The sequence below is a fragment of the Aedes aegypti genome, chromosome 1, assembly GCF_002204515.2.
Source record: "Aedes aegypti strain LVP_AGWG chromosome 1, AaegL5.0 Primary Assembly, whole genome shotgun sequence".
Lineage (NCBI taxonomy): Eukaryota > Metazoa > Arthropoda > Insecta > Diptera > Culicidae > Aedes > Aedes aegypti.
In genome coordinates, this window is record NC_035107.1 from 303339903 (window position 1) to 303365963 (window position 26061).

Sequence of the window (26061 nt, forward strand, 5' to 3'; positions counted from 1 at the left end):
GGCCCAAGGGAAACCAAAAAAGGAAGACATTAGAAATGTATTGGGTAAACTTGACCTTGTGTACATGAAGCTTTTGTACGATTTTTTGAAACTAGCTGACATCTGTGTTTGATTCCCTCGTCTGTTCGGACTACTTGTCCACCTTGTGTCCCCTTGAAGTTCGTCTTGTTGTATCGTTACAGGTTGTCATTGTCTACTCTACGTTCGACCAGCAGCATAGCAAACATGTCACAACTTGAAGCTGCTGAATATCAACGGAACGATCACATTGTCCTATCCCTTCCTTGAAATTATTGTTACCCCTAACCTCGACCAAACCGCGAGTTTTACGGTTCCCCAAAGCCAAAATAGTATATTAAGAAGATATCATGAAATTGTTAAAGCAATTAAAAGAAGTCGGCTCCGTAATGCCTTAATGAGCCTGATAAATATATGATTAAGTAATAAAAAATGCTTTTCTTGCAAGTAATTTCCCACGCATCGAGAAAGGCGATTACTTTTCTGTTGAAGTGCATATCTTATTAATTATTAAAAAAAAGAAAGCCTTTGGCGATGATGGAATTTTGTACATCCTCATCAAGAAACTTCCAGAGAGTAGCTTATCATTTTTAGTTGATATATTTAACAAATGTTTTAAGTTGGCATATTTTCCTGACAAATGGAAAAATGCCAAGGTTGTTTACCCATGAACAGTTCGGATTCCGCCATGGACATTCGACCACTCATCAGCTTTTACGTGTAACAAATTTGATTCGTTCCAACAAATCTGAAGGCTACGCTACTGGTTTTTCTCGTCTAGAAAAAACATTAGACGGTGTTTGGCATGACGGCTTGATTTTATAATTAAAAAACTTTAATTTTCCACCATACATTGTAAGAATTTAAAAGTTATCTGTCAAATCGTACACTTCAGGTTAATTATCAGAACCTCCAAGTCTGAAAGACTACCTGGAAGAGCTGGTGTTCCTCAAGGCAACATTTTGGGACCAATATTATACAATACTTTCACATCTGACTTACCTGAGTTACCTCAGGGATGCCAGAAATCTTTGTTTGCGGGTGACACAGGCTGGCGGAGAGGCCTGGAGGACAAGGACAAAGCTTGCTTGTCATCTGTAGTAGATTGCAAAATGAACTTAAGATATTTTTTCTTCATACTTGCAAAAATGAACGATTTATCCTAATGCATCCTAAACTCAACTTATAATATTTCCGCATAAACCTTTCCAGGCTAATTTAAAAAAAAATCGGTGGTTCTTACGAGTTCGAAAATACGTACTTTCCAGCACACCGTGTCATCCCGCTCGATTGCGAGTTTGCGAGGGACATTCCCAATCACCCTTCATTGAGAAGTCAGTCTATCCAAAGGCACGGGCCTGCTTGGACTTACTTTTTTTCTTTCGCCTTGAATCTTTCTCCTCGCGGTTCCATTCGCAGTGGTGTATTGCGTCTGACGTGCGTTCGTTTTTTGCTTCCATCACTTTACCTTTGGAACTTTGCTTTTGGTGAGTTTATGGCATGCAATCTCAGCAAGCGGGCGCGTGTTTTCCGAAAGTTGGTGACATCTCTCGGACAGTTTGATGGTCAAAGTTTAGCGAAGAAAAGAGCGCCTTCTTGGATGATTCTGTAATAATGGCAAAAGGTTGCTATATGTAATCTCACAGCAGATGATAGCAATAAATAAGGAAGTGTTCGTTGTTTATGTTCGTGAAGTGAATCAGACTCGGCGAGTTGACTTTTGACCCCGTTCGAATGCTTATCACGCAGTTTTCATAATCCGTGAAAAAAGGCACAACAGTGATAGACGTTTCCACTGATAAACACACTGTTTCAATTCCAAGAAATCGTCGTCGCAGCGAAAATATTGTAATTGAAGAAAATTGATTGATGACTCACATTGCTGAATGTTTACCAAGGAGGCGGTTGATTGATAAATGAACAGTTCATTCGGTTCTATTGAATTTACCGCGGTAGTCGGGTTGACTTTTCTGGGCTGGTAGTTGATTGCGAGTGTCTGGTACCAGAACAAGTCTTTTTGCAATTCCATTGTATATTAGGCCTACTTTTCCCACCAACAAAAACAGTATGCTATCTGAAAAGTATACTTTTCAGCACTGTTTCATAACTGTGCTGAAAAGTAGTACTTTACAGTTCTGTTTTGGAAGTTGGATTAAGTGCCTTCATAGAATTGCTTGAAATTTCTCAATGCCTTAGCCTGCAACTGTTGAACGAATCGAATTTGACTCAGGTGATAGATTTTGAGTGCTGAAAGTTATTATTTTTTTGGTCGATACAAAAAATGTTGTATGTAACTCGTTGAAAAACTCGATTTTTTCATACAGAATCCAAGAAAATAAAAAGAATTCAAACACGAATCAAGAGATAAGCGTATTCATTAGGATTTTTCAGAGAATTCAGCCAGACATTTCAGTAAGGATATTTCTAAGAGATTTTTTTATTACAACAAGTAAATATTAGTGCTGATATTACTCTATGTTTTTATGCTGTATTGTGACAGTAATTTCATAAGCAATTAATTTAAATTCTTACAAGCATCAATGCCAGTGAATCAAATTGTAGGCTTGTTAAAAATGAGACTTTTGAAATCTTGCAATAAAATAGATACTTACAATTAAATAGTAGCCAGTCATTCGAAAAGGAACCTGCTACCAGCCCTATTTCGCCCGTCAACAGAGTGAAATTCAGCCGCCTCATCATGTTTCAATTTGGCATGCAAATGAAGCTCAACGAATTTCAACGGACTAACCGAACCTCTTGGCCTATATTGTGCGCTAAACCGAGTCACTTTGCAGACGATTCCCGTTACTTACAACATCACGGCGGAAATCTTCTGCCTTCGCTCCCTCCTGTATGTCAACTTGAACCGGCTTTTTCCTCGTGTCCTCTTTCAACAGAAAACAAAACCTCGAACAAGCAGTGCGGCATAAAAAAAAAGCGTGAATCCATCAATAAAGTGCGCGCAAACCCATACCCGCGGGAACCGGTTGTCGCTCCATCACCCATCATCAAGTTAGCCATGACCTTGGCCAACGCCAGCGGCCCTTCGATGGCCGCTTGGCTTACACTTCTTCTCTGCTGCGGCACAATTCAGACACCGCCTACTTTGGCGGCAGCAGCAGCAGCGGCAGGTGAAAGCATCTTCGATAACATCATCAACCAGCTGATGTCGACGGCGGCCACGGCTCAAAACTATCTGGACGCCACCGCTGGACCACAGCAAAATGTCAGGGAACCATCGCTCGCTTCGGTGGACGTTTCGTCGTCGTTTCTGGGCAACGGATTGTCGACGATTGGCTCCTACGAGGAGAATACGCCGTTCTGGAATCCGTTCACCTGGCTGAAACCGAGGGCCGTTTCCATTCCGTACAATCCCGACACGGATTTGACTACGGTAAGTGGCATGAGAAGCTAGATTAACTCACGTTTCCATAGTGATCATCGATGACTTAAAAGCACTGTGTTAAGACAGCCCACTGTGACCATATTTGCATTTGCATTTGAATAATTGATTGCATGACGTGATTTAACAAATAGAACAACTTTCACTGGAAGCACTAAAAAATAATGGGTTTAATGATTCCATGTGTTTCTGGGATCATTGAACTTTTGAAATAAAAAAAAAATGATGTGAACAAACGTGTCAGTTTTAGTTTATCTCAATAAATCCCATTGGCGTAGCTAGGATTTTTTTCTGGAGGGGGCCTAGGGGGGGCCTAGCAAATACTTGTTTTACAGAAGTAATGTTGATCCCAAAAATCACGATTTACACAAATTTCGTAGTTTTGACAGATTTGTATTGATTTCATTAATTTGTTATTTTGTCTCATTTCGCGGCTCATCAGTAATATTTATAAATTTTAATTTTCGCTACGAAAAAGATTCGTTCACTGGATTATTAACCAGTCAAAAATCTTTCAAGAATTCTAACAAAAAATCTCACAAGGAATGTCCTTTGTGTTCCTTGCTTGAATTTTCAGGTATTCAACCATGTGCTTTGAAGAGATTTCTCTGAGAACGAAATTTCTTCATGAATAATGTTCGTCATTTTCAGTGCTTTCTCTAAGAACTTCTTTACCAGTATTCACTGAGTTCGTGCTGGGATTTCCACGGAAAATCATTCCCAGACTTTCTGATTTCACCAGAAAATTTTTCGAAGAATCTCTATCGAATTGCTTAAAAAATCTCTTGAAAAATTCTACCAGAGAATGCATTAGAAATTTTGTTAGTCATTTCTCCTTGAAGGTTCTCTAGATACTTAGTACGTATAAATTCCAATTGCTAGTTAAAGTATCCTCCTGTGTTCATCAATAGTTTGTTTAGGATTTTCAGGAATTTCTGAACATTTCTCAAAAAAATAGTACAAAAAAATCAAAGAGTCTAACCATAAACGTTTTCAAAAACACCAGCTGGGAATCATTTCACGAATTCTTCAGAGAGTTCGTCTACAGTTTTTCCAACTTTGCTTTTGAAGTTTCTTCTAAAGTTTCTCTACAGGATTGTTTGAAAAAGTCACAGCAAAAATTATCCAGACTTCCTACAAAAAAAACTAAATAATTCTTCCAGGTGGTACTTTAAGGATTGCTCGTAGTATTTCACAAGAATTTTGAAAGCACAGATAATTATTTTTTATGTTTTAACTAAAATCAAAGAGCAACATCTCGCGTTCCCTCAAAACACGAAAATATTAAACTAAGAAATGTTCAAACAATTCTAACATTCCTATAAAATTCCTAGCGGAATACGTTCAACTATTCTTTCAAAAACTCTCCCGCGAAAATACTCAAAGATTTCCCAAGTAATTTGTTCAGAGATTTCTTATAAATTATGTCATTAATTCCCTAACATTCTTCCAAAAAAATTACCAAAGATTAATCTAAGCTATTTTCCAGAGATTTTTTTTCTTGAAATCGTACTAACGATTTTTTTTGAAGAAATTTTTTACCAGATTTATTAAGATCTTGCAATTCTCTCTTTAACTTCTCAAAAAATTCTCCAGAAGTTTCATCTTGTATTCTTTCAAGTTTTATCAATTATTTTATTTTTTGCGCATGGTAATCTCAGGGTTCTTTCATAAATCACAATTAAAAATTTATCCACTCTCAATTTTTGGTTCAATAAACTAGTCCAGGAATATCTCAGTATATTTTAGGGATTATTTTATTGCGCAGTTCCCACCTTATTGGACCCCGCACTTCAGAAGTGCGGGCGGGTTCATAAGTGCGGAAACGTCAAACCCTTTGTTTTCGCCGTTGGCAGGCAGTGAATCGGTTTCGCGCCAACGAAAATTGTTTACGTTTTTGCAAAAGCATGTGCTCTCAGCATGGTTGCTAGTTTGTTTGTTTTATTTGTTTCACGAAAACTTGCTTGTCAAACATTTGTAAAAGTATGTCAGCCACTTGAAATAGGCTTGTTCGATTATAATCAATTGTGGCAATGATGCAGTCAAGTGCAAATCTGCATTTGAATAGAAAAACCAGTGTAATTTGTCGCGTAAATGTACATTTGAATTATTTTACCGTAATCCGTGAATTTCACCGTAATCTCAACAGCTGAACAGTTCGGTCAAATAAAACACCGTAATTCCGTCGAAATTTAACGTATTCCGGTGAAATTTTACAAAATACTGTAAAAATTTACCGTACTCCGTTAATTTATTTCACCAAACTTTTCAGCTGTTGAGAAAACGGTGAAATTGAAGGAATCCTGTAAAATAATTATAGTGTGTATGATGCACGTATTGATGTAGAGCCCATTTACCTACCTCTATAAATTCCAAGCCAACTTTTCTGAAGGGGTTATTATCGACTATTTTGACGTGAAAATGTAAGATTTTAATGAATTTAAATCTTAGTGGAAACTTTTGCATCACTTTGAACATTTGTTGAGGAATTCTTAATAGACTTTCAGAAATCAGGAACCATACGTATAAGAATCCTACAATTTAAAAAAAAAACTCCTATAATTTACCTTATTTTAGGTTCTATAAAATGTTCATTCATAAATTCCCTAAAGCGTTGTTGAAGCAGGTAGAACAATAGATGAGCAATGGTACACGGAAAAAAAATCCGTTGCCGGATTCATGAACAAAAAGTCATGATTTCATAAAATTTTATGTTTCATGATATCATGACTAAAAGTCATGAAATCGTGACTATTATGCAAGAATTCGTATGCTCAAGGCGTTACACAAATCTAACTGTCACTTTCTTCACTTTAGTTAACGTGTCTCATGGCGATCGATGATCTTTTCTTGTGAAATTATAAAAAAAAGTTGTGTTTTTGAGAAAAATTCAATTCTTCGGAATCTTGTCATCATATCGATGACATTCTTGGTGAAATTCTCGTGAGTTCCCACATTGTTTCACGGTACAATCAATGTACTTACTCAATCCTGACTTTGCAGAACCGGGCAATGTTCGACTTTGAGCGAAGATTTTAATTGTCAATCTCGTCGGCGATTTGAACTGTTCGGAAGCGATCCATTCCCGACGTCCTATAACAGAGCAGGTCACAAAAAGCCTTCGGCAGCCGGATGTTCCAGTTCCACATTCCACATCCGCAGAGTTGTTAAGGAGTGTTCCATGACTCATGCAATCCATCAGCCCAGGGAACATTTACCAATTCAATTGATGCTCGAAACAACATTTTGCATACAAACCTAGCCACCGAATGTTCGCGTTCCTGCTAAAGATGTCACACTCGTAAGGTTGACATTTGTGGAAAGTTTTAACGGTTTATTCGGCACAAAAGCAGTAACAATTTTAATCTTTATTTTATTTGTTTATCAATGGCAAATATAAACTGGGATCTTAATTGACGTATAATGTTTCGTTTTCATGAACTGAGTTCATGATTCAGGGATACTGCTTCATGATTTCATGACTCAACTTACCACTTTTCAGCACCAAAATTGGAATCATAAATGACAGGCATCTGAAAACATGAAAAGTGCTTCTATTTTCATGACCTGTGTTCATGATATCAGATTCTGCTTCATGATTTCATGACCGAAATTGCCACTTTTCGTATCAAAAATAGGAATCATTAATGACAGACGACTAAATCCATGAATAGTGCTTATGTTTCCATGAATTTTATTCATGGTTCCAGTATACATGCTTCATGATTTGAGGATTTTTATTGCCATTTTTTTTCGCTAAAAACAGAAAACGTAACGTACAGCAGGCGTTACGGTAAAATGCTTCATAATTTCATGACTTTTGGTCATGGTGTATTTTCATAACATGAAAACACACTTTCCTCCCGAAATCATGACTCTTTCTCCTGTTTTGGAGTGCCGCATTTTTACCCGTGTACAATGAGAGATAATTTATAATCTTTTCTCAAGAAGTAAGTTACAGGATTAAGAAGTTTCTCAAGAAAGTTCATTAGAATCTTCTTCAGAAATTATCCTTGAAATATATGCTTTTTTTCTAGAATTCTACCAGAAAGCTTCTAGAAATCCGCCTCGTATCACACACAAATTCAAAATATGGATTCTGGCAATAATTGGTAAAATTTTTAAAGTGTTTTAATGAAGATCAATACAAATATCTTTATGAATATCATAATAAACCTTTTCCCCTTCCCAGTGATTTTGCTTCATGTTTCCCAACAGATTCCTTTACCGCTATGCTTATTTCGGAAACAAAAGTACCCTCCAAGAAAATTTTTGTTTCCGAAATTAGTATTTAGCAACAAATTTCCTCTGGAGATACGAAGGCAAGAGACATTTCAAAAACCGTTTTCTTTCTAATTCTTGATTAATCCGGGGATTTAAAGCAAAATTTCTAAAAAAAACATAGCAAAATTTTTGAATTTGTGAAGTATTTTTGAAATATTTCCTAAGAAGTTTCGATGAACTTCGCGGGAGAATTTGTAATAAAAGGTTTGGGAAAACTCTTTTGAAGAAATTCACAGAAAAAAAAATTAATAGAACTTTCTGCGAAATATCTCTGTAAGGTACCGTGGGGCAAGTGGGTAATGGAATTCGCATAGTTGAGATTCTTCCAATTCTGGAGACTTAAAATTGAAACAAATGAGGTTGTGTATATTTTTTAGCTTGACTACCACCATATATAAGCAGCATGCTGAAATTGATTTTAATGAAAAATTAAAGAAAAAAATTCAGAAAAAGTTTTTGAAAAATGTCTCCTTACTTTTCACTTGCCCCAAAAGTGGGGCAAGTGAAAAGTTTACCGTTTTGAACAATAAATTCAAAAACAAACAGTTATATTCACGATTTCTATTAGCTTTAACACTTGTTAAGGCTTCCCAATGAACAATAACATAAGTAACATGTGAACAAAGAAAATGTTATTCTTTTCACTTCAATTTTCTTCTGTTCAGTTATGTTAGTTGAAATGATTCGACAACATTATAACTGCAACATTTCCAATGTTAGTTCTTACATTATAGGACAGCAATTGCATTTCTGCTCTGTAGAATTTCCGCCGCTCGTTATTTGTTTTTGAGATAGTCGGATATGACGTCGGATAACTCTTCGGGAGAAATCAAACGGAATCCTTCAATAACGTATTTAGGGTCTTTTTTATGTGGATAGACCTATACCCTATTTTTATGTTTTGAACTAGTTTTACATAGACATTCCACGAGATTTCCATGTGTTCTCTAATATTGCAACTTTTCAATCAACGTCTTCCTTTTAATTGGCTGCCCGAAGTAGACATATTGATATTGTAATGTTTGGCAACATCTTTTAGAGAATTTCCATGATTTCTAATAGCTTTTAACGCTTGAGTATAGTGTTTCTTGAATTATCAGCACGTTATGTTTTTCTATGATAATTGCGAACAATGTTTACTTATGGCTACTTAATGAGAAAACACAAATTCAATCTCTAATGATAAACTTTTCACTTGCCCCACCTGATAATAAAATTAACGGTGTTTAAATTTAGTTATTTTTAGGTCTACGTCAAATTAATTCTAAAACTTCTTTTATTGCAGTTTGAAACTGTCACAGAGGACAACTAAGAAGTGGTACAGGAAATTATTTTCCCCAATTTTTTTCCACTGAAAATATTAAAATAAGATTGTACGCTGCCAACTTGTTACGGAGTAACAGTTGACAGGTTAACAATTTTTCCCTCTATTATGCAATAATGGTTGAAAAATCTCAGAAATCTCTTACCTATCTTAATGTTCTCAATGGCCTCAAAGATTAACGCACGAGTTTAAAACGTTAATTCACATATTCATTAAAATATATCAATTGTTTTCACTTACCCCATTTACCCACTTGCCCCGCGGTACCTTATAAGATTTGACAGAAATAATGATTTTTTGGAATTTCGAGGAAAACTTGATATTATTGATTACATTCAGGTAAATCCGGGAACATTTCCGGAATCAATTTGCTGATAAAAAGTATAGAAGGAATGGATGTTCACCAAGATGAATTCACCTTGAAAGTATGAACAAGTCCCACAATATCATTTGACTAATTTCGAAAAGATTTGCATAGTTCTGAGGCCACTCTTAAATATTCCTCGAGGAATTTGTTTAAACTAAAATTCTACAAAGAAAATTGAAAGGTTTTTTTTTTTGAAAACTTTTGCTACAAATCTGTTAAAAATTAATCAAATAATTAATAAAATATTAAGTTTTCTTGGTAAAATATAGCAAATAACAATATATTAAGCAATAAATTTATTCATGCGAAAACACTTAAAAATTAAATCGAAATTAAAGAGAGCTGGAATAAAACACTATGATCGATTTTGTTACATTTTTGCACCAGGTTATGTTCATGCCATTCATCTAAAGAAAACTTGGCCATGCCGAAATTCCTTGAAAGTTAACCCTCATTTTCCAACGAAATTTCCCGCTATGTACTGTCTGAGAAATTCCTTTATAAGTTCTGTCTATTTTTTCAATTATTTTTTACGGACATTATACGAGTTAATGTTAATGTATGGATTGTTTTTTGTGAATTTTCATAAGGGATATCATCACCTCACACCTCGAGCAGGGTATCCTCCAAAAACATGAGAAAGTAGAATGCAGTGAATATGCTGCTTTATGCCGAAACAGCATTATTTAGAATATTCAGAAAAAAAAAACGATTTTTTGGAATCAAACTTCCGCTTTTTTGTATCATGGTAATTTTGCAACGGAGATGTTGAAAAATTGCGCTTATCGCATACAGCAAGAAGCTAGTTTTAACAATAACCAATCGATCGACAGCCGGACGATTAAGCTTTCAGTTGTCGCGCAATTCACCGAAGTCTGAATCGCCACGCTGATGCTATAAAAGACAAGCGAGGTTTTCTCACTATTGTGTTGTACAACATAAAACAATGTAACTAATGAAGAAATTTGTGTCTATTACAAGAGTCACGTAGGTACATTGATTCAGACGATTTTGCTTCATGTTATTATATATTTTTTATTGGCATCAAAAATTCTGGGGGGGGCCTGGATGATTCTGGAGGGGGCCAGGCCCCCCTGGCCCCCCCTGTTCCTACGCCAATGATAAATCCAATCAAAATCAGTATTGAATGTGAAAAAGCAATGGAATCAATGAGGATAAAAAAGTGTGCCGATAAGTTTCATCTATCGTCACTTGTAATGGTAAAAGATTTAGATGGATCATGTACATCCCGATTCAATGAAAATTGAATTTTTCAATAGAATTGTAAGAGGTTTTTAAATTATAACCGAGTGTCACAGGATTTTTAGATTTTTTTGTGTACCCAAGTAACATTTTCATAACCATCCGGTTTTACTTGTGTTTTATTATGCTTTTCATAAACGATAAACACTTTTCATGATTTCTGGTTTTGAAACAAACTACAAAATATATCAAAGGTAATTAGGAAACTATTTGAAAATGAAAGTTATTTGACTGGAGACAGATTTTATTTTATCATTCTAGTATCTGACTAACCTGGCTTGATGTGAACTTAAATACGGTCTTAGCTGTCAACAAGAAAAAAAAACTGAAAAGCTTCCTCATAGAGAAGCATTGAGGATTCTCCAGAGATAGCGCGGTAAATGGCTAGGCATGGCGTACCATTGGTACCAACTCCTATCCCTACCTCCTCGTGGTACTGGCCGGGGTACGAGTAACCCCCGGTGGGAACTTTGGTCGTATGCTGACAGGGAAGGGGTGGTTTGCTTTTGCTTTTGCTTTTGCAAACCTGGAGCGTCTGTACTCCATGTTAGGAGCGGCTCACAACAGCGTCTGTTCCCCATGTCAGGGGCGGCTGATCATCGGCCGAGTGCCAGAGAAGGACTCTAAGCTAAACTGCGCACTATGGCCCTCTGAACATTTAGGGGAATGGTCCTCCGGAAATCTAGGGGTTTGGTGTCAGGCCCTGCAAGCCAACCGTAAATATACATCAGCACAGGAACGTCTTTAGAGGAGAAGAATGCAGCGCGGGCTGCAATGCTGCAGCATGGTACGCGGCAAAACGTGGAACGATACAGACTGAAGCGGAAACAGCAAACCCGCCTATTCCGGGACAAAAAGCGCCGCCTGGAAGAGGTGGAATGCCAAGAGATGGAGTTGCTGTACCGTTCTCAAGAAACACGGAAGTTCTATCAGAAGCTCAACACATCCCGCAAAGGCTTCGTGCCGCGAGCTGAGATGTGCCGGGATAAGGATGGGAGCATCTTGACGGACGGACGCGAGGTGATCGAAAGGTGGAAGCAGCACTACGATGAACACCTGAATGGCACAGAGAACACTGGCACAGAAGGTCAGGACAACGAAGGCGATGTCTACGTCAGCACAGCGTACAGCGGAAACCAACCAGCTCCCACGATGGGGGAAGGTAAGGATGCCATTCAACAGCTCAAGAACAACAAGGCCGCTGCCAAGGAGCCGAACTAATCAAGATGGGCCCGAACAGGTTGGCCGCTTGTCTGCATCGGCTGATAGTCAGAATCTGTGAAACGGAACAACTACCGGAGGAGTGGAAGCAAGGCGTTATATGCCCTATCTACATAAAGGGCGACAAACTGGAGTGTAAAAATTATCGTGCAATCACCATCCTAAACGCCGCCTACAAAGTGCTATCCCAGATTCTCTTCCGTCGTCTATCACCTATAGCAAACGAGTTCGTGGGAAGTTATCAAGCAGGTTTCATCGACGGCTGCTCGACAACGGACCAGATCTTTTCCGTGCGGCAACATTTATTTAAGCAATCTTCCTGGGAATCATCTAAAACTTTCTCAAAGATCTAGAAGTTTCTTCGAAGATCTTTGCAGGTGTTCTCTCCTGCAATAGTTTATCGTGTACATCACCGTTGATCTTAGATTACTTTAGAATTTTTTTTTTCGGCATCTGTCGTAGATATCCTGAAGAAATCTTGGGAGGAATCTCTAAAGTATTTCCTGAAGGCATTGCCAGAGAAATTTTCAGTCGGAATCTTAAATAAATTCTTAACAAAATGTTTAGATAAAACTCTAAGAAATCCCCTGAAAGATCTCTGGAGTATCTAGGAGAGGCCTGTCCAACCTTTTTGAACCGCGGGACAAATCTTAGAAATGCACTCTATTGAGGGCCATTTTTAAGTGTACAAAGAATTCCATCATTTGCTAGAGAAGTTAGAAACAAGAAGATGCTGCTGAAGATCTTCGGGATTTTTCAAATTTACCTTCGGTAATATGTGATAAGCTTGCTCGAGATTATGTAAGGCTTTCTTTACTCAGTATTAAACCATAATGTAGCTCAGAATTCCTTTAAAAATGCTGCCTGGATTCTGTGAGATGTATTGCTTATGAGTTTTGCATTTAAAAAATCTTTCCCATTGTCTTTTTGTCTTCATGTTAAAGGTTTTACGCAGAGTTCTGTGAAAATTTTTCCAAGAATTGTTAGAAATTCTCCTAGATTCATGACATGCTTAGTCAGAATTATGTCCCAGTATCAGTAGAAATTACGGTAAGGAGTCTGTTAAGCCATACTAATGATTATCCAGCTTTTTACGCTAGCATGCCATAATATTTGAATCACCCCTTTTTGACATCTCTTGGCAACACTATAATTTTTTATAGTTGGATCACAGCATCCTTCGTGACGGAGCAAATTATTGTTGTTGACGAACGTGTTTCCAGGAGATCAAATCAAAAAGTGTTTCCTAAAAAAATCATATTATATTCTTAATTTTTATCCATATTATTTGATTTAATTCATATTTATATTAGGTGCCCGTTTTCAGAAATTGATTGATTCTATAATAATAAATCTTCGAGCTGATTCGCCAATGATCGAAGGAGTGAAGTATTATGCTCCACTAACACAAAAGACCATCTGAGCCTTGATGTAGCCTGGATCTGAGCCTGGATGGATAATTTTCATTAATAATCAAGAAAACTGATTTAATTTGTCTTTGACTAGCAGAACTGTTAATGTGAATAGGGACGAAAAACAGGTTATTCGTTATTCGTAACTTCGTGTGGGATCTAGTGCCATCCATTGTTACTAATAATGTTAGAATTTAATATTCATCTAGGAAGTTTGTGGGAATAGAAATAATATTGCGATCAGGGAGGACTTTCTTGGCCTTCACAAATGCGAGGAAGTTGGCGCTGAGGGTTTCGGTCGTTCGTTAAAGTAGAATAAGGTCGCAACAGCATAGCGCACGGCTGCTTGCCATGAACCTTAAAAATTGATAATACTTTCCTTGCTTAGAAAATGAAACCTGCAAAGCTATCAGTTTGTAGTGGGTTCAAGCAAAATTTTAGAACTTTAATTTCTCGATAGCCAATTAATTAGGTAGTGCCTTGCTTGCGTAGAAAAGCGCTCAATATTCATATTTGTATGTTTTCCGCAATCCACACCGAATAGTTCGACCATCCAAAAATTGTATGGGAACTCGTTCACACCAGGAAACTTTCAATGGATCCTAATCATTGGTTGCCTAAAATCATACGAAATAATTAAAAATTATAAGAAAATGGTTTATCTCAATATAAAAAGTTGAACACGAAAATAATTTTGTTGCAAAACACATCGGGTGAAAATTAATGACAGTTCAATCAACAACATAAAATCATTGCCTGCTAAGACTTAACTTTAAAATTTGTAGCCAAGAAATGCCAAAATTGAAACACCCCTTGTTGATTTATAGCTAGCGTAAAAAGCTGGATATGAAAATTTTGTTCAGTATTCTATGACAACATGTTCAAGGTTCTCGTGAAAAGTTATGAAACATTTATTTTGCACTTAACTATCCTAAAATGATAAGAAGCTCAATCCTCATGATATAAAATAAACTGAAAAGAATCGTTAACAATAGTAATTAAAAATTGAATTTATTTCTTTTGACATGTTCTGGGCCCTGTTCTAGGATATGGATTACGGAAAACCTTAGAACTTCGTAGTTAAATTTGCTGAAGAATTAAACCTGTTCCATATAATTTTAATATACACATACCTTTCTTTTTTCGTCTTCACTGAAAATAACCTTTGAATAGTTCGACATTATGAATATCGACGTACTTTTTTAATCTCCTACCAATATCTTTTCACAACGAGACAAAAATGCAAAACTATTTTCAAGTAAGAATTGTATTTCCCCTTCTTATCCATTGATCGCATCACCGACCGAAGGTGACCACGAGATCTCCATCCTTCCTCATTTATCAATACCCTTTCCATGATGATTGTGGAGATGCAGAAGTATGCTCGGTAATTACACACTAATATTCCTTCCCTATCCCATCTGACACCTGTAGCGTAGGGAATAAAACAGTTCTGATTCGGATTTATACTTTCACAAGAGTCACGTTTATTATGGACCTATGCACGTGTTCACTATTTGACGTTTGAGCGGTGCCGTGTTATTTACGTGACCATGGCAACGAGTGAATTCGGCACCGCTCAAACGTTAAATTAGTGAACTCGTGCACTGATCCATACTCAATCCTAGCTTGGCCTACTTGGTGAATTCTCATAATGACAGCCTACTACATCTTTCCCTTTTTCCAATATGACAAGATTTTCTTTTACATGTGTCAAGAATATAAAGAAGATGATATTTATAATCCAGTCTATAGGGAAAGTGTTCCAGTTATGGCCATAGTGGTTCCCTATTTGGCCATATGTGAAATTTCGATGACTTTCACATTTCTAATCTTTTTGAATGGTTTAACATTAAGATATATCCTATATCTAACTGCTAAAACACACAAAACTTTTCAAAATGTGGAGACATTCAAGTTATCACGTATAGCGAAATAGGGAACCACTATGGCCATAACTGGTACACCTACCCTACTATGCATTTGTTTTAATTGCTGATAACCCTATATTTCCATGTCATCTGTATCTATTTTAATCAAGCCATTTTTTTCGAGGTGGTTTCTTGATGCTTTGGATCTTCAAACAGGTTGATAATCCTGCGTGAACATCCGAGGGACCCATACTTCTTGTTTTGCATGTTCTGTTCCTCAGCTACGATCACCTGCATAATTAAAGAGCAAACATAATTTTTCGATCTATTTCTATATTTTATTTTATTCAACTTAGCCTTCAATCAGAGATTTCCTTTCCTTGTCATCATTAAATTGATATTCTTACCTTTTCTTTTGATTCGAAGTGTACAGAAATATGAATAGTGAAATCTAAAGCTCCTTTATTGTATACTTCTGTTAAAACCATTTTTTTACTCGATTGTATAAATTGTTCTTCCTCTTCACATTTTTCTTTTTTCAATATTGATTGTCTGAAATTAAATGTAATATTATTATTGATGTCCCTTATCGTAAACATTTTTGTCATGGTAGACTGGACTTTTAGATTGCAACAACCATACATATCCCTTTACCATTAAGCTAGATGGTCTGAAGGTGTACTTCCTACATATAATGGTAGACTGGATTGTCAAATGGACTAAGATTATTCTTCTTTATTTTTTCAGCTGAAACAATGAGTTTGCCGTTTGCTTATCCCTTTACCATTAACTAAGATGGGCCGAAACTTTCTAAGCTTCCTTCATCTCTTGGTAGACTGGACATTATGCCAAATGGACTAAGATTACACTTCTTCATTTGGTCTTTCAAAGGACTGGTATCTCGAAGATACCCTACGTTTCTGAGAATGGACTTGGACTCTTTATTCTCTTCGTTTCATATGGATAAGTTTCCAACACTTTTTTTCTTTCAAGAAGCGGACTGGATGATATGTGTTATTCCTAATGCTCTCTTCTTAACATGACCGAATTTCCACAATCTCCCTTCGTTCTTTTTCCAGAAATGGACCAGGATTGTTTCATCCTCTTTATTTCTTATGGAGAAGTAGACCAGAATCATTCATGATGTTCTCTTTACTCTCTATCTTTGACTAAGAGCGAACCGGACGATTTGTGTTATTCCTTCATTTCTTCTTAGAAATGGGCCGAATTTTCACAATCTCCCTACGTTCTTTCTACAGAAACGGACCAGGTTTTCTAACCTCTTCGTTTCTTATGGAGAAGTAGACCGGAATTACTTGAAGTATCCCCTTTACTCTCTACTGATCATAAATGAACTAAAATTCCTACACTTCACTTTAGAAGTGGACCGAATTTTATATCTTCCTGCCATCCATTTGTTAAAACGGGCCAGGATCCCCAGTATCTTTGTAGACTGATGTAACTTGATGATTGCTTTTCATTCTGCATATTTTATTCCAGCGACGGTTTTGCATTTATGTCGCTCAATTCTCTGAATAAATCGAACTTTCTCGATCTCTGAACTTATTTATACAGAATCGGACCAGGATACTCAATCCTCTTCGTTTCTTATTAAGATGTAAACCGGAATAACTCGACGTATTCTCTTTACTCTAAATCAGTCTTACCAAACATCCACAGATATAGTAACCATTGTTGAATATTAGCTCAATGTGTCAATTAATATTTGTAAGAACCATACACTGTTAAAAATAATTTTCATCACGTCATGTAAATGTAAATATACATTATATGCCACACTCAAATTATACGCATTAAATGTCACAAAAATTTACATGTTTTTTCGACACGGTTCGATGAGATGACATGACACTCTTATATCGATTTAAATTTTTAGAATTTAAGTAATCAAATTTGTAGAACTCTGACGGATCAAGAATTGACTAACTAAGAAAAGGAAAATTGAGCTAAACATGTAATATACCTTGAAAAGATTGATCGATCTTTTATTTTTATTTGTTTAATTTGAGTTCCTTACTTGATTTTGTATTGAGCATTTGAAATAAACTCTAACATTCGTACCAATTTAATTGTTTGAATTCAATATTTCAACAAGCTCCAGTTTAGTTATGACAAATTATTGCACTAAATACTTGTCACACTTGCTGGATTCTGTATAGAACTTCATGCACGAATGCCACGCTAGTGGTAAAATGTCACAAACAAACTAATAATAAGAATAATAATGAAATAACATGCAAGCGGTTAAAATCCACGAGAAACCAAGAGATGGCAACATCCATTGTTTTTGAATAGAAATTATTTAGCTGTAAGTTTAATCATTTGTAATAAGTATAATTGAACAGGTCAAAGTTGTTCGTATAGCCAACTCTTCCTTGCTCGATATTTCCCTAACTCGATTGAATGCGTGGTATCTTCAATGAATTGATATCTCTCAAACTCAATGCGATATGTATTAGTTAACTTTTCTCACTCGATGATCCCTTCAATATCGAGTAGAAGAGAGCTGACCGTTTTTCTCATTTGTTTCAATTTTGAGAATACAAAGAACTGAATTCTAGACTATATGTTTTTTTTTTTTTAATATTTAATAAGTCAAACTGATTAAGGCTCAAGAATCCATCATTCAATCATCAGCAATCATCAAAAATTGAAAACCAGTTTTTTCGTTCAAATTTCAATCGATCCTTATGAAAATCTATCATCATATTTCATATAGCAAGTGCAATGTAATGATAGATTTTCTTTAGCTTTGCTTCGACTTTGAGCAAAACAACTGGTTTTGAAAATTGGTAAAACGATGATGGTTATTTTCCTCCTAAATCCATCGTTTGAGACTTTATTGATAAAACAAGTTTTGTGTCTCCATAACAAATTGAAATAACTTATCTAGGTGGTTTCAAATACATTACTTAGATTTATTTTACTCATCATTCAACTCAAAACTCAATAGCCAAATCCACATTTTTTTCAATACGCAGCTTTTAATACAAGAAATATGTCTATATGTTTCAAGACATAAATACCAAAGGAATTGTAAAACCATTTTTTTAAACTACCATTGAAACTTTCAGTGATCTACATTTCTATAGAACAAATGTTTTCTTCTTAGCATTACGTCCTCACTGAGACAGAGCCTGCTTCTCAGCTTAGTGTTCTTATGAGCACTTCCACAGTTATTAACTGAGAGCTTTCTTTGCCAAACTTACCATTTACGCATTCGTGTATCGTGTGGCAAGTACGACGATACTCTATGCCCAGGGAAGTCAAGGAAATTTCCTTTACGAAAAGATCCTGGACCGCAAGCCATCTCTGGTGCTTTTTTCATATGAGCAGATTATTCATTTTTACAGCACAATCAGTTGTATATAATCACAGAAAGTGCATCATTTAGAATACCACCTGACTTCCATAAATGAAATTTCTTCAGAAGATTTGCAAATTTTACTTCTTTCCATTTCCTTTTCTTGACATTTTTCCAGCACTAAATTGTCCTCTGGCAACCGTCCATTTAGCCGATTGCTCACTTCATCCAAACACAACACTTGTTTTTGTTTTCTTGTCAAATTCTCTGTTTTTGCCGTGGTATTAAATTGCCGCAAAATTAGTGGCCTAAAGTCACCTTTATAGTCAATCAGAGACGAAAGGAAGAATTCCATGTTCCTTGCAGTTGCCCAAAATGTTATGGCAGCAAAATCTAGTATGCCGTTAAAAGTATGCTGCGACCTATTCGTCTATTCGTCTCTGATTACATCGTCAAAACAACGTTTCTAAAAAATGTTCTTGAAAAGAAGTTGTTTCAAATTGGCTTGTATGTTCAAAATCACTTAAACACTTTTCACTTAAATCAATAGATAGTTGATTATTTATCAATAGCTTTAACAATAGGTCATATATTTCAGTATTGAGTAGGGTAAATAAGCGTATAAATTCATTCTAATAATTATTGAGGTTTTATCTAGTTTCTTCAACAGATTATTTGATTCGTTCGAAAACCGTTAGTAATATCTGGAAAAGAGTACACTTGAGCTCATTTAGCAAAAATGAATAGTATACACATTTTTAAGACAAAAAAGTAGAGTACGTGTACTCTAAAATAAAGTACGTTTGGTAACCCTAATCATGCTCGTTTTCTAAAGTAAAAATAATCATTTTATGACTAAAACACTTGCAGCCGATTTGAATCGAACCAAGGACCATGCGATAGTCAAGCGCGAACGCTTGCCGCAAAACTATCATTAGGTATGGATTGAAGGGGAACAGAACGCACATCAAAAGCGTTCATGATTAGGTAATCAGTTGAGAAGCAAAACATTCGACACGCGAAAGTCAATTTTTCTTCAAACCTATGCGTCGGACAAAGTGCGCTACACATGGGCCGAAGTCCTGCCACCAATCTGATATAATGTCGAAGATTCCGACTTTCAACCAGAGTCGAAAACATCTGCACACGAATCCACCACAGCATCACCATTGAAAACGGGCAAAGCTGAATGAGATCTCCATCCGTAAAGTGCTTCTGAAAAGCGAAGAAAAAACCGTTTAACCTGGTCAATGTCTACATACCGAGTATGAATCGAAATAATGTTTCTTTTGTATGCAACCCTTTATAAGTTTTAAATGATCATTTGCCTATCGATACAAATGAACTTTTCATTCAATTCACTGCGGGTTGAAATAATTCTAATTATTGTTTTATTGATAGCCAGTTGAAATCTTTGGTTCCATAATTGATTGTTTTGATGGGTTTATTCACTTCACACAAAAAAAATCCTATAGGATTGACTTTGTACCATGTGCTCCATTACATTTGTACCGTTCTTTTCGCAACACTTCTTTTCTGACTTTATGAGTCATACACATACTACTAAAGCATAAATGATAAAGCAAGCAAAAGAGAGGGAGAGAGCGACGCTCTCTTCTCTTCACACATCGAAACGAAGTGCGCATCAGCCAGCGACAGCGTGTTTCTTTTTCAAAACCATTAAGAAGAAGAACACCAAGACGAAGCAGCCCCTTTTCGGCAGTGCGTGTTTTTGGCGCTTTTCTTTTTGCTGCCACCGCGCGAGGAACGTGAAAACAAACCAGCTGCGAGGAAGAAAAACGCCGGCTGCGACCAAATGATAAGGGGACGCCGATTCGTAAAAATTCACTAGCGTAGAATGGTGCTGCGGGGTGCAGTCGTTGCCGGCGACAGCGTTTAAGTTAGCTTTGCGCAGTGGCGATATCGTAACCAATGAGGTACAACCGAGGTGCGATTATTGCTAGTTGAAAACTAATACCAATACCCCGCCTTGAGGACGTGAAATACCGTCCGCTATGGCAATTTTTGACAGCCCCGAAAGGGGACATAATTCTTTAAACAAATTGTAGTTAAGAGCAAAGAGTAAACTCTTGCTTTTCTCTGCCGAACCTTCTATCTGAAGAATCGAAGGCTAAAAAATCATAATTGATTATGGTAACTATTCTCCAATGGCTCGAGATTGAATTATTTATAATAAAGTAAATAATGACAATGTTACTTTTGAATATAAATATTGTCGAAAATAAGAAATCTCTTATTGAAACAATAAAAATATATAAAATTATCAAGCTAACATATTTGACGCCGTCGTGAATACTCTTGTAATTTATAAAAGATAGCTTTTTATTTTAATATTAATATCTTTTTGATTGACATCAATCATGTATTGTTTGATATACAAACAATAGATCTTATTGATTTTCATTGTTTTCACGTCAATTTTTTTAATTACAAAGATTTTGTCTGCGTGTAAGAGAATACCATTATCGTTTACAAATTTTCAAAACCAGTTTCGTTCAAAAACGAAATATATATATGCTATATGTAGTGCAATGATAGATTTCCATGAGAATATCAATAAATTTGAACGAAACAACTGTTTTTTTTTTAATTTTTTGTGATAGAATGATGGTTTTTGAGTCTTAAATTACCGAATCCACGAAATTCTAACAGATTTTCAAATTAAATTTATCTTGAAGCATGCTCACTACACAAGTCTACAACAAGTTTCCATTCGTATAGCGAACCGCACTTTCGTTTCGAGTCACTGACGTTATCATCGAAGAACAAAATGACCTTCACCTTGTGGTAGTGAAATCAGCGCTACTTGGATGAAAGCCGTTCGGAAAACGGCAAAATGAAACTGGCTTGGTTGGGTTAGCTCAGCTCACATTCCCAAACATGCAATATTCTAATTAAAGTAAGCCTTTGCTAGAAGGAACGGTCAGTATGCTATCGTGTTAGATGGTATCGGGGCAACCTTGAGTGAAATGGTGCGATACACAACACGAGGCTGTAGGTTTATAGGTGTTATAGCCAATATCGTGTTCTCAATGTTGGACAGGCTCATGAAAGATAGGAAACATGTAAATTCCTTGCAAGGACAGTGTGGCGATTAGAAGGATAAAATAGGAGCCCATGGGTACTATACACTGAGGCAAAAAACTTAATAATTTCTTAAGAAATAATTATGATTTGGCACCACAACGATTATTGTTGAAATTTGTAAGTTTTACTTATGATTTTGGTGAAGAATTTCAGTAATTATTATTATTATTATTGTTTATTAACATAAAAATTTTGGAAGAGGGAAAAACCCCTTTGAGTGATTTCCATTTGAAATCTTTCTCAAAAAGGCACAAAAGCTCTTCATCTTTTCAAAAATACGTTACAAAAAACCAAAATATATAATTAAAGGCTCTTCCGGAGTAGATCCATAACGGAGCCAATGTCTTCCAGGTGAGGTCATCATAATTAAGGATCATCCAAATGTTTCACAGAGCCAATCAACGACACGAAAAAGTTCTGAACTTGTATAGCTGAAAAGAAGAGGAAAAAAGAAAACAAAACAGCAAGTATCAAACATGATAGGAAATTTCAATATGGGAAGATATTTATTTCCCAAAATATCACGAACAGACACAGGAATATCAAAACCTAATCTGATTATGTTGTCAAAGAATTGTTCTCGTGATCCTCTAAATCGATAACATTTAAAAACAATATGATCAATGTCTTCATAAGATTCATTGCATTCACAAATATTTGAATCTATAATGTTCATGCGGTATAAATAACTATTACAAATATAATGGTTGGACATCAATCTAGAGAGGGAACAAATAAAATTACGCCCAACATACAAATTTTTAAACCAAGGAACTAGCTTTACCTTCGGGTAAATAGAATAACAATAACGCCCTTGGATGCTCGTGTTCCATGAAAGTTGCCAATTATTCAAAGAATACTTTTTCAATTTTGTAAAATATTCAAAATAATAAATATCGCGATTGTAAGTTATACCACAAAAAACACCCATTTTTGCCAATAAATCAGCCTGTTCATTACCATAAATATTACAATGAGCTGGTACTCAAACAAATTTAATAACATATCCCCGAGAATATAAACGATGTAATAAGCTTTTAATTTGCAAAACAGTACGATGTGTTTTGAAATGAAAATTACTACAACTTAAAGCATTAAGACTACTAAGGCTATCAGAACATACCATATATATGTTAGGAGCGGAATTTTCAATTAAATTACAAGTAAAATACAGAGCAGTTAATTCAGCTGTTAAAATCGAACACGGAGATTCCAATTTATAAAAGTGAGCTAAATTGATGTTGAAAACTCCAAATCCTGCCATATTACCCACCAAAGATCCATCTGTAAAAAATATTTGATTTTGTTCCACTCCAATAAATTTTCGATCAAATAAAAATTTAGCCATACGAAAATGAGCATGACAAGGAATTTGTTTCAATTCTTCAAGTAAAGATAAATCAATACATGGGCGGAAGGTATGGACATCCATGCTATATTCATAAAAACCAGGCGTTGAAATTGGGATAATGGTTTCTCCAGAACAATATATGAATGATTGTAAAATTTTGTTAGTTGGATTAATTTCGAAAAGGGATTTTAACAGATCAATTATAGGATGATTATTTGAAAAACAATTTATTAAAAACTTACAATTTAGTTCGTGTAAGCGACTTCTTAGAGGAATAATGCCAGCAAGAACCTCAACAGATTTTGTATGGGTAGAATTCATTAATTTTAAACAAATTCGCAAACAACGAAACTGAATTTTTTCAAGCTTCGAAAAATATGTCTGAACAGCACTTCCAAAAGTAAAACAACCGTATTCCATAACTGAACGAATAGTTGTTTTATAAAGTGTAATCAAATCAGAGGGATGAGCACCCCACCATGTTCCAGTAATCGTACGAAGAAAATTGATTCTCTTTGAACAAATTTTTTGAATATATTGGATATGATTGTTCCATTTCAATTTATAATCAAACCATATACCAAGATATTTATAATCGAAAACTTGATCAATACAATGATTATTGAGAAATAATTCAATACTAACTGGAGAATGTTTCCGAGAAAATAAAATAAATTTTGTTTTTTGAGCTGAAAAGGTAAAACCATTATTATGTGCCCATGTATCAATATTATCCAAAGCAAGTTGCATAAAGTGACGAATAACTTCTCTATTCTTGCCAGTTATAGAAATGTTTTTATCATCAGCAAATTGAATGAAATAGCATCCATTTGGAATAATGGAAATTATGTCTCTGGTGAATAAATTGTATAGAAATGGGCTTAAACAAGAACCCTGTGGCAATCCAAAATAACTATAACGAATCATTCTAGAAAATCCGTTATGGTAAAAATGCATTATTTTGAAAGAAAACAAATTGCATAAGAAATTAGAAAGGATTATTGGAATTTTACAATCAATCATTTTATTAAAAAGCAAATCTATTAGACCAGAATCATATGCACCAGAAACATCAAGGAAGGTAGTAACTACATCTTGTTTTTTATTGAACGATAATTCAATATACGAAGCTAACAGACCAACACAATCACGAGTTCCACGACCTTTCCTAAATCCAAATTGTGAGGACGAAAGTACATTATTTTTCTCAGCCCATAATTCAAGACGATTAAGAATCATTCTTTCCATTAGCTTACGAAGACACGATAATAAGCTAATAGGTCTTCTACTATCTACTAAAGAAGGATTTTTATCAGGTTTTAGAATACTAACTACTTTAATAGAACGCCATTGTAATGGAAATATATTCTGAAAGAGGAATAAATTATATAAGGAAAGTAAATGTAATTTACCATCAACGGGTAAATTTTTCAACACAATAAATTTAATATTATCAATACCTGGAGCAGTGTTATTGGTAATAGATAGTGCCAAATCCATTTCCTCTATAGAAAATTCTTTACAAAGTTCAGGAAAATAATTATAACATTGTTGTTTTTTAAATGTGAGGGATCTAGGAACAAAATCAGGACAAATTTTAGAAGCGAATTGATCAATCCAATCTTCTGAATATTGCAGAACAGATGTAGAAGGTATATTGTAATTTCTCAAATTTCGAGCAACAGACCATAATTTAGATAAGGAAGTTTCAGGATCAAGATTTTCAATAAAATTTCTCCAATAATTTCGTTTTTTAAATTTAGTTACTCGAGTAAACTGAGCTTCAGTTTTGCAATAAAAAATATAATGCTCCCTTGATCCTGAACGCCTAAATTGTTGAAAAGCATTTGATTTATTTTTCAATGCAATCGTACAATCGTTATCCCACCAAAACGAAATATGTTTACTTTTCGCTGGTCCCAATTTTATTTGCTTACATTGTGATTTATATAAACATTCAATTAAAATTTGTGAAAAACTATCATAATTTTGAAGAGGTGAAAGCGAATAATCAAATTTATTCAAAGCAGAAGAAACCAAGTCAGAAAATTTATTCCAATTTACATTTTTCGTCAAATCATGCACATAAGGTTCTGGACTCAATTGCCCACGGAGAGGATTGTGCATGGAAATGTGAATGGGTAAATGATCACTACCATTAGGATCATCAATTATTTTCCAAGACGACTTCAAGTACAAACTATTTGAACAGGAATGACGAGCAGGAGGCACAGCAATCCTAGTAAATGATCCATCGTTCAAAATATTTAAGTTTAATTCGTCGATTAGGTCCATAATTAATGATCCTCTACCATCGGTCATATCACTGCCCCAAGCAAAATGATGAGCATTCAAGTCACCAAGAATGTAAAATGGAGAAGGAACAGAGTTTAAGATAGTTTTCAGTTCTTGTAGAGAAAATCTTGCTTGTGGAGGAATATATAAACAAATAATCGAAAATTCAATGTCATTATGTTTGACAGAAATAGAAACATTTTCAATTTGAGAATCCAATGAAAATTCTAAAAATTTTGTATTGAATATTTTCACGAATTCCAATCATGACCCCACCATATGAAATATTACGATCTTTGCGGATTATATTGAATGAAGGAATACTAAAATATTTAGTATCTACTAACCACGTTTCATTTAAACAGAATATATCAACATCACTGTTTGAAATTAAAGCTTTGAGTCGGTCAATTTTTGGAATAATACTTCGACAATTCCATTGCAAAATATTCAAATTTTGGTTATTTCTTTGAGCCATTAGAGACAAAACAAAGAACTAATGAGTGGTCCAAATGAATTTAGTTTTTCAAGAAAAGTGGCTAAAAATGGTAAAATTTTTTTAATCAGGTTTTTCCAAAAATCATTCAATTCCAAAAAATCGATAATATCTTCCAAAATGTTCAAAATGTTAGGTTCATAATTTTGATTCCTATTATTCTGAGAATTATTTTTATCATCAAATTTGTCAGAAGAAAAAACGGAAGTGCTTTTTTGGAAACCAGGAATGTTCTGATTTTTATTTGAAGAATTCATGGGAGGGAAATTTTTATCATAAGATGTTGAAGGTTGAGGTTCAAAAATGTGATTGTGATTGTTAGA

At 35.1% G+C, this 26061-nt stretch overlaps 1 protein-coding gene across 2 annotated transcripts in view; it reads left to right on the forward strand.

The window, feature by feature from the left end:
* The first annotated feature begins 1361 nt into the window (after positions 1-1361).
* Positions 1362-26061, forward strand: part of LOC5576151 (lipase 3) — a 62602-nt gene continuing 37902 nt past the window's right edge. Inside the window, exons 1-2 of one of the 2 annotated variants that reach the window (XM_001662450.2) lie at positions 1362-1505; positions 2916-3412. In XM_001662450.2, the coding sequence (XP_001662500.1) occupies positions 3038-3412 (375 nt within the window). In that variant the 5' untranslated portion in view covers positions 1362-1505; positions 2916-3037. The other variant, XM_021838376.1, reaches the window with a different exon arrangement.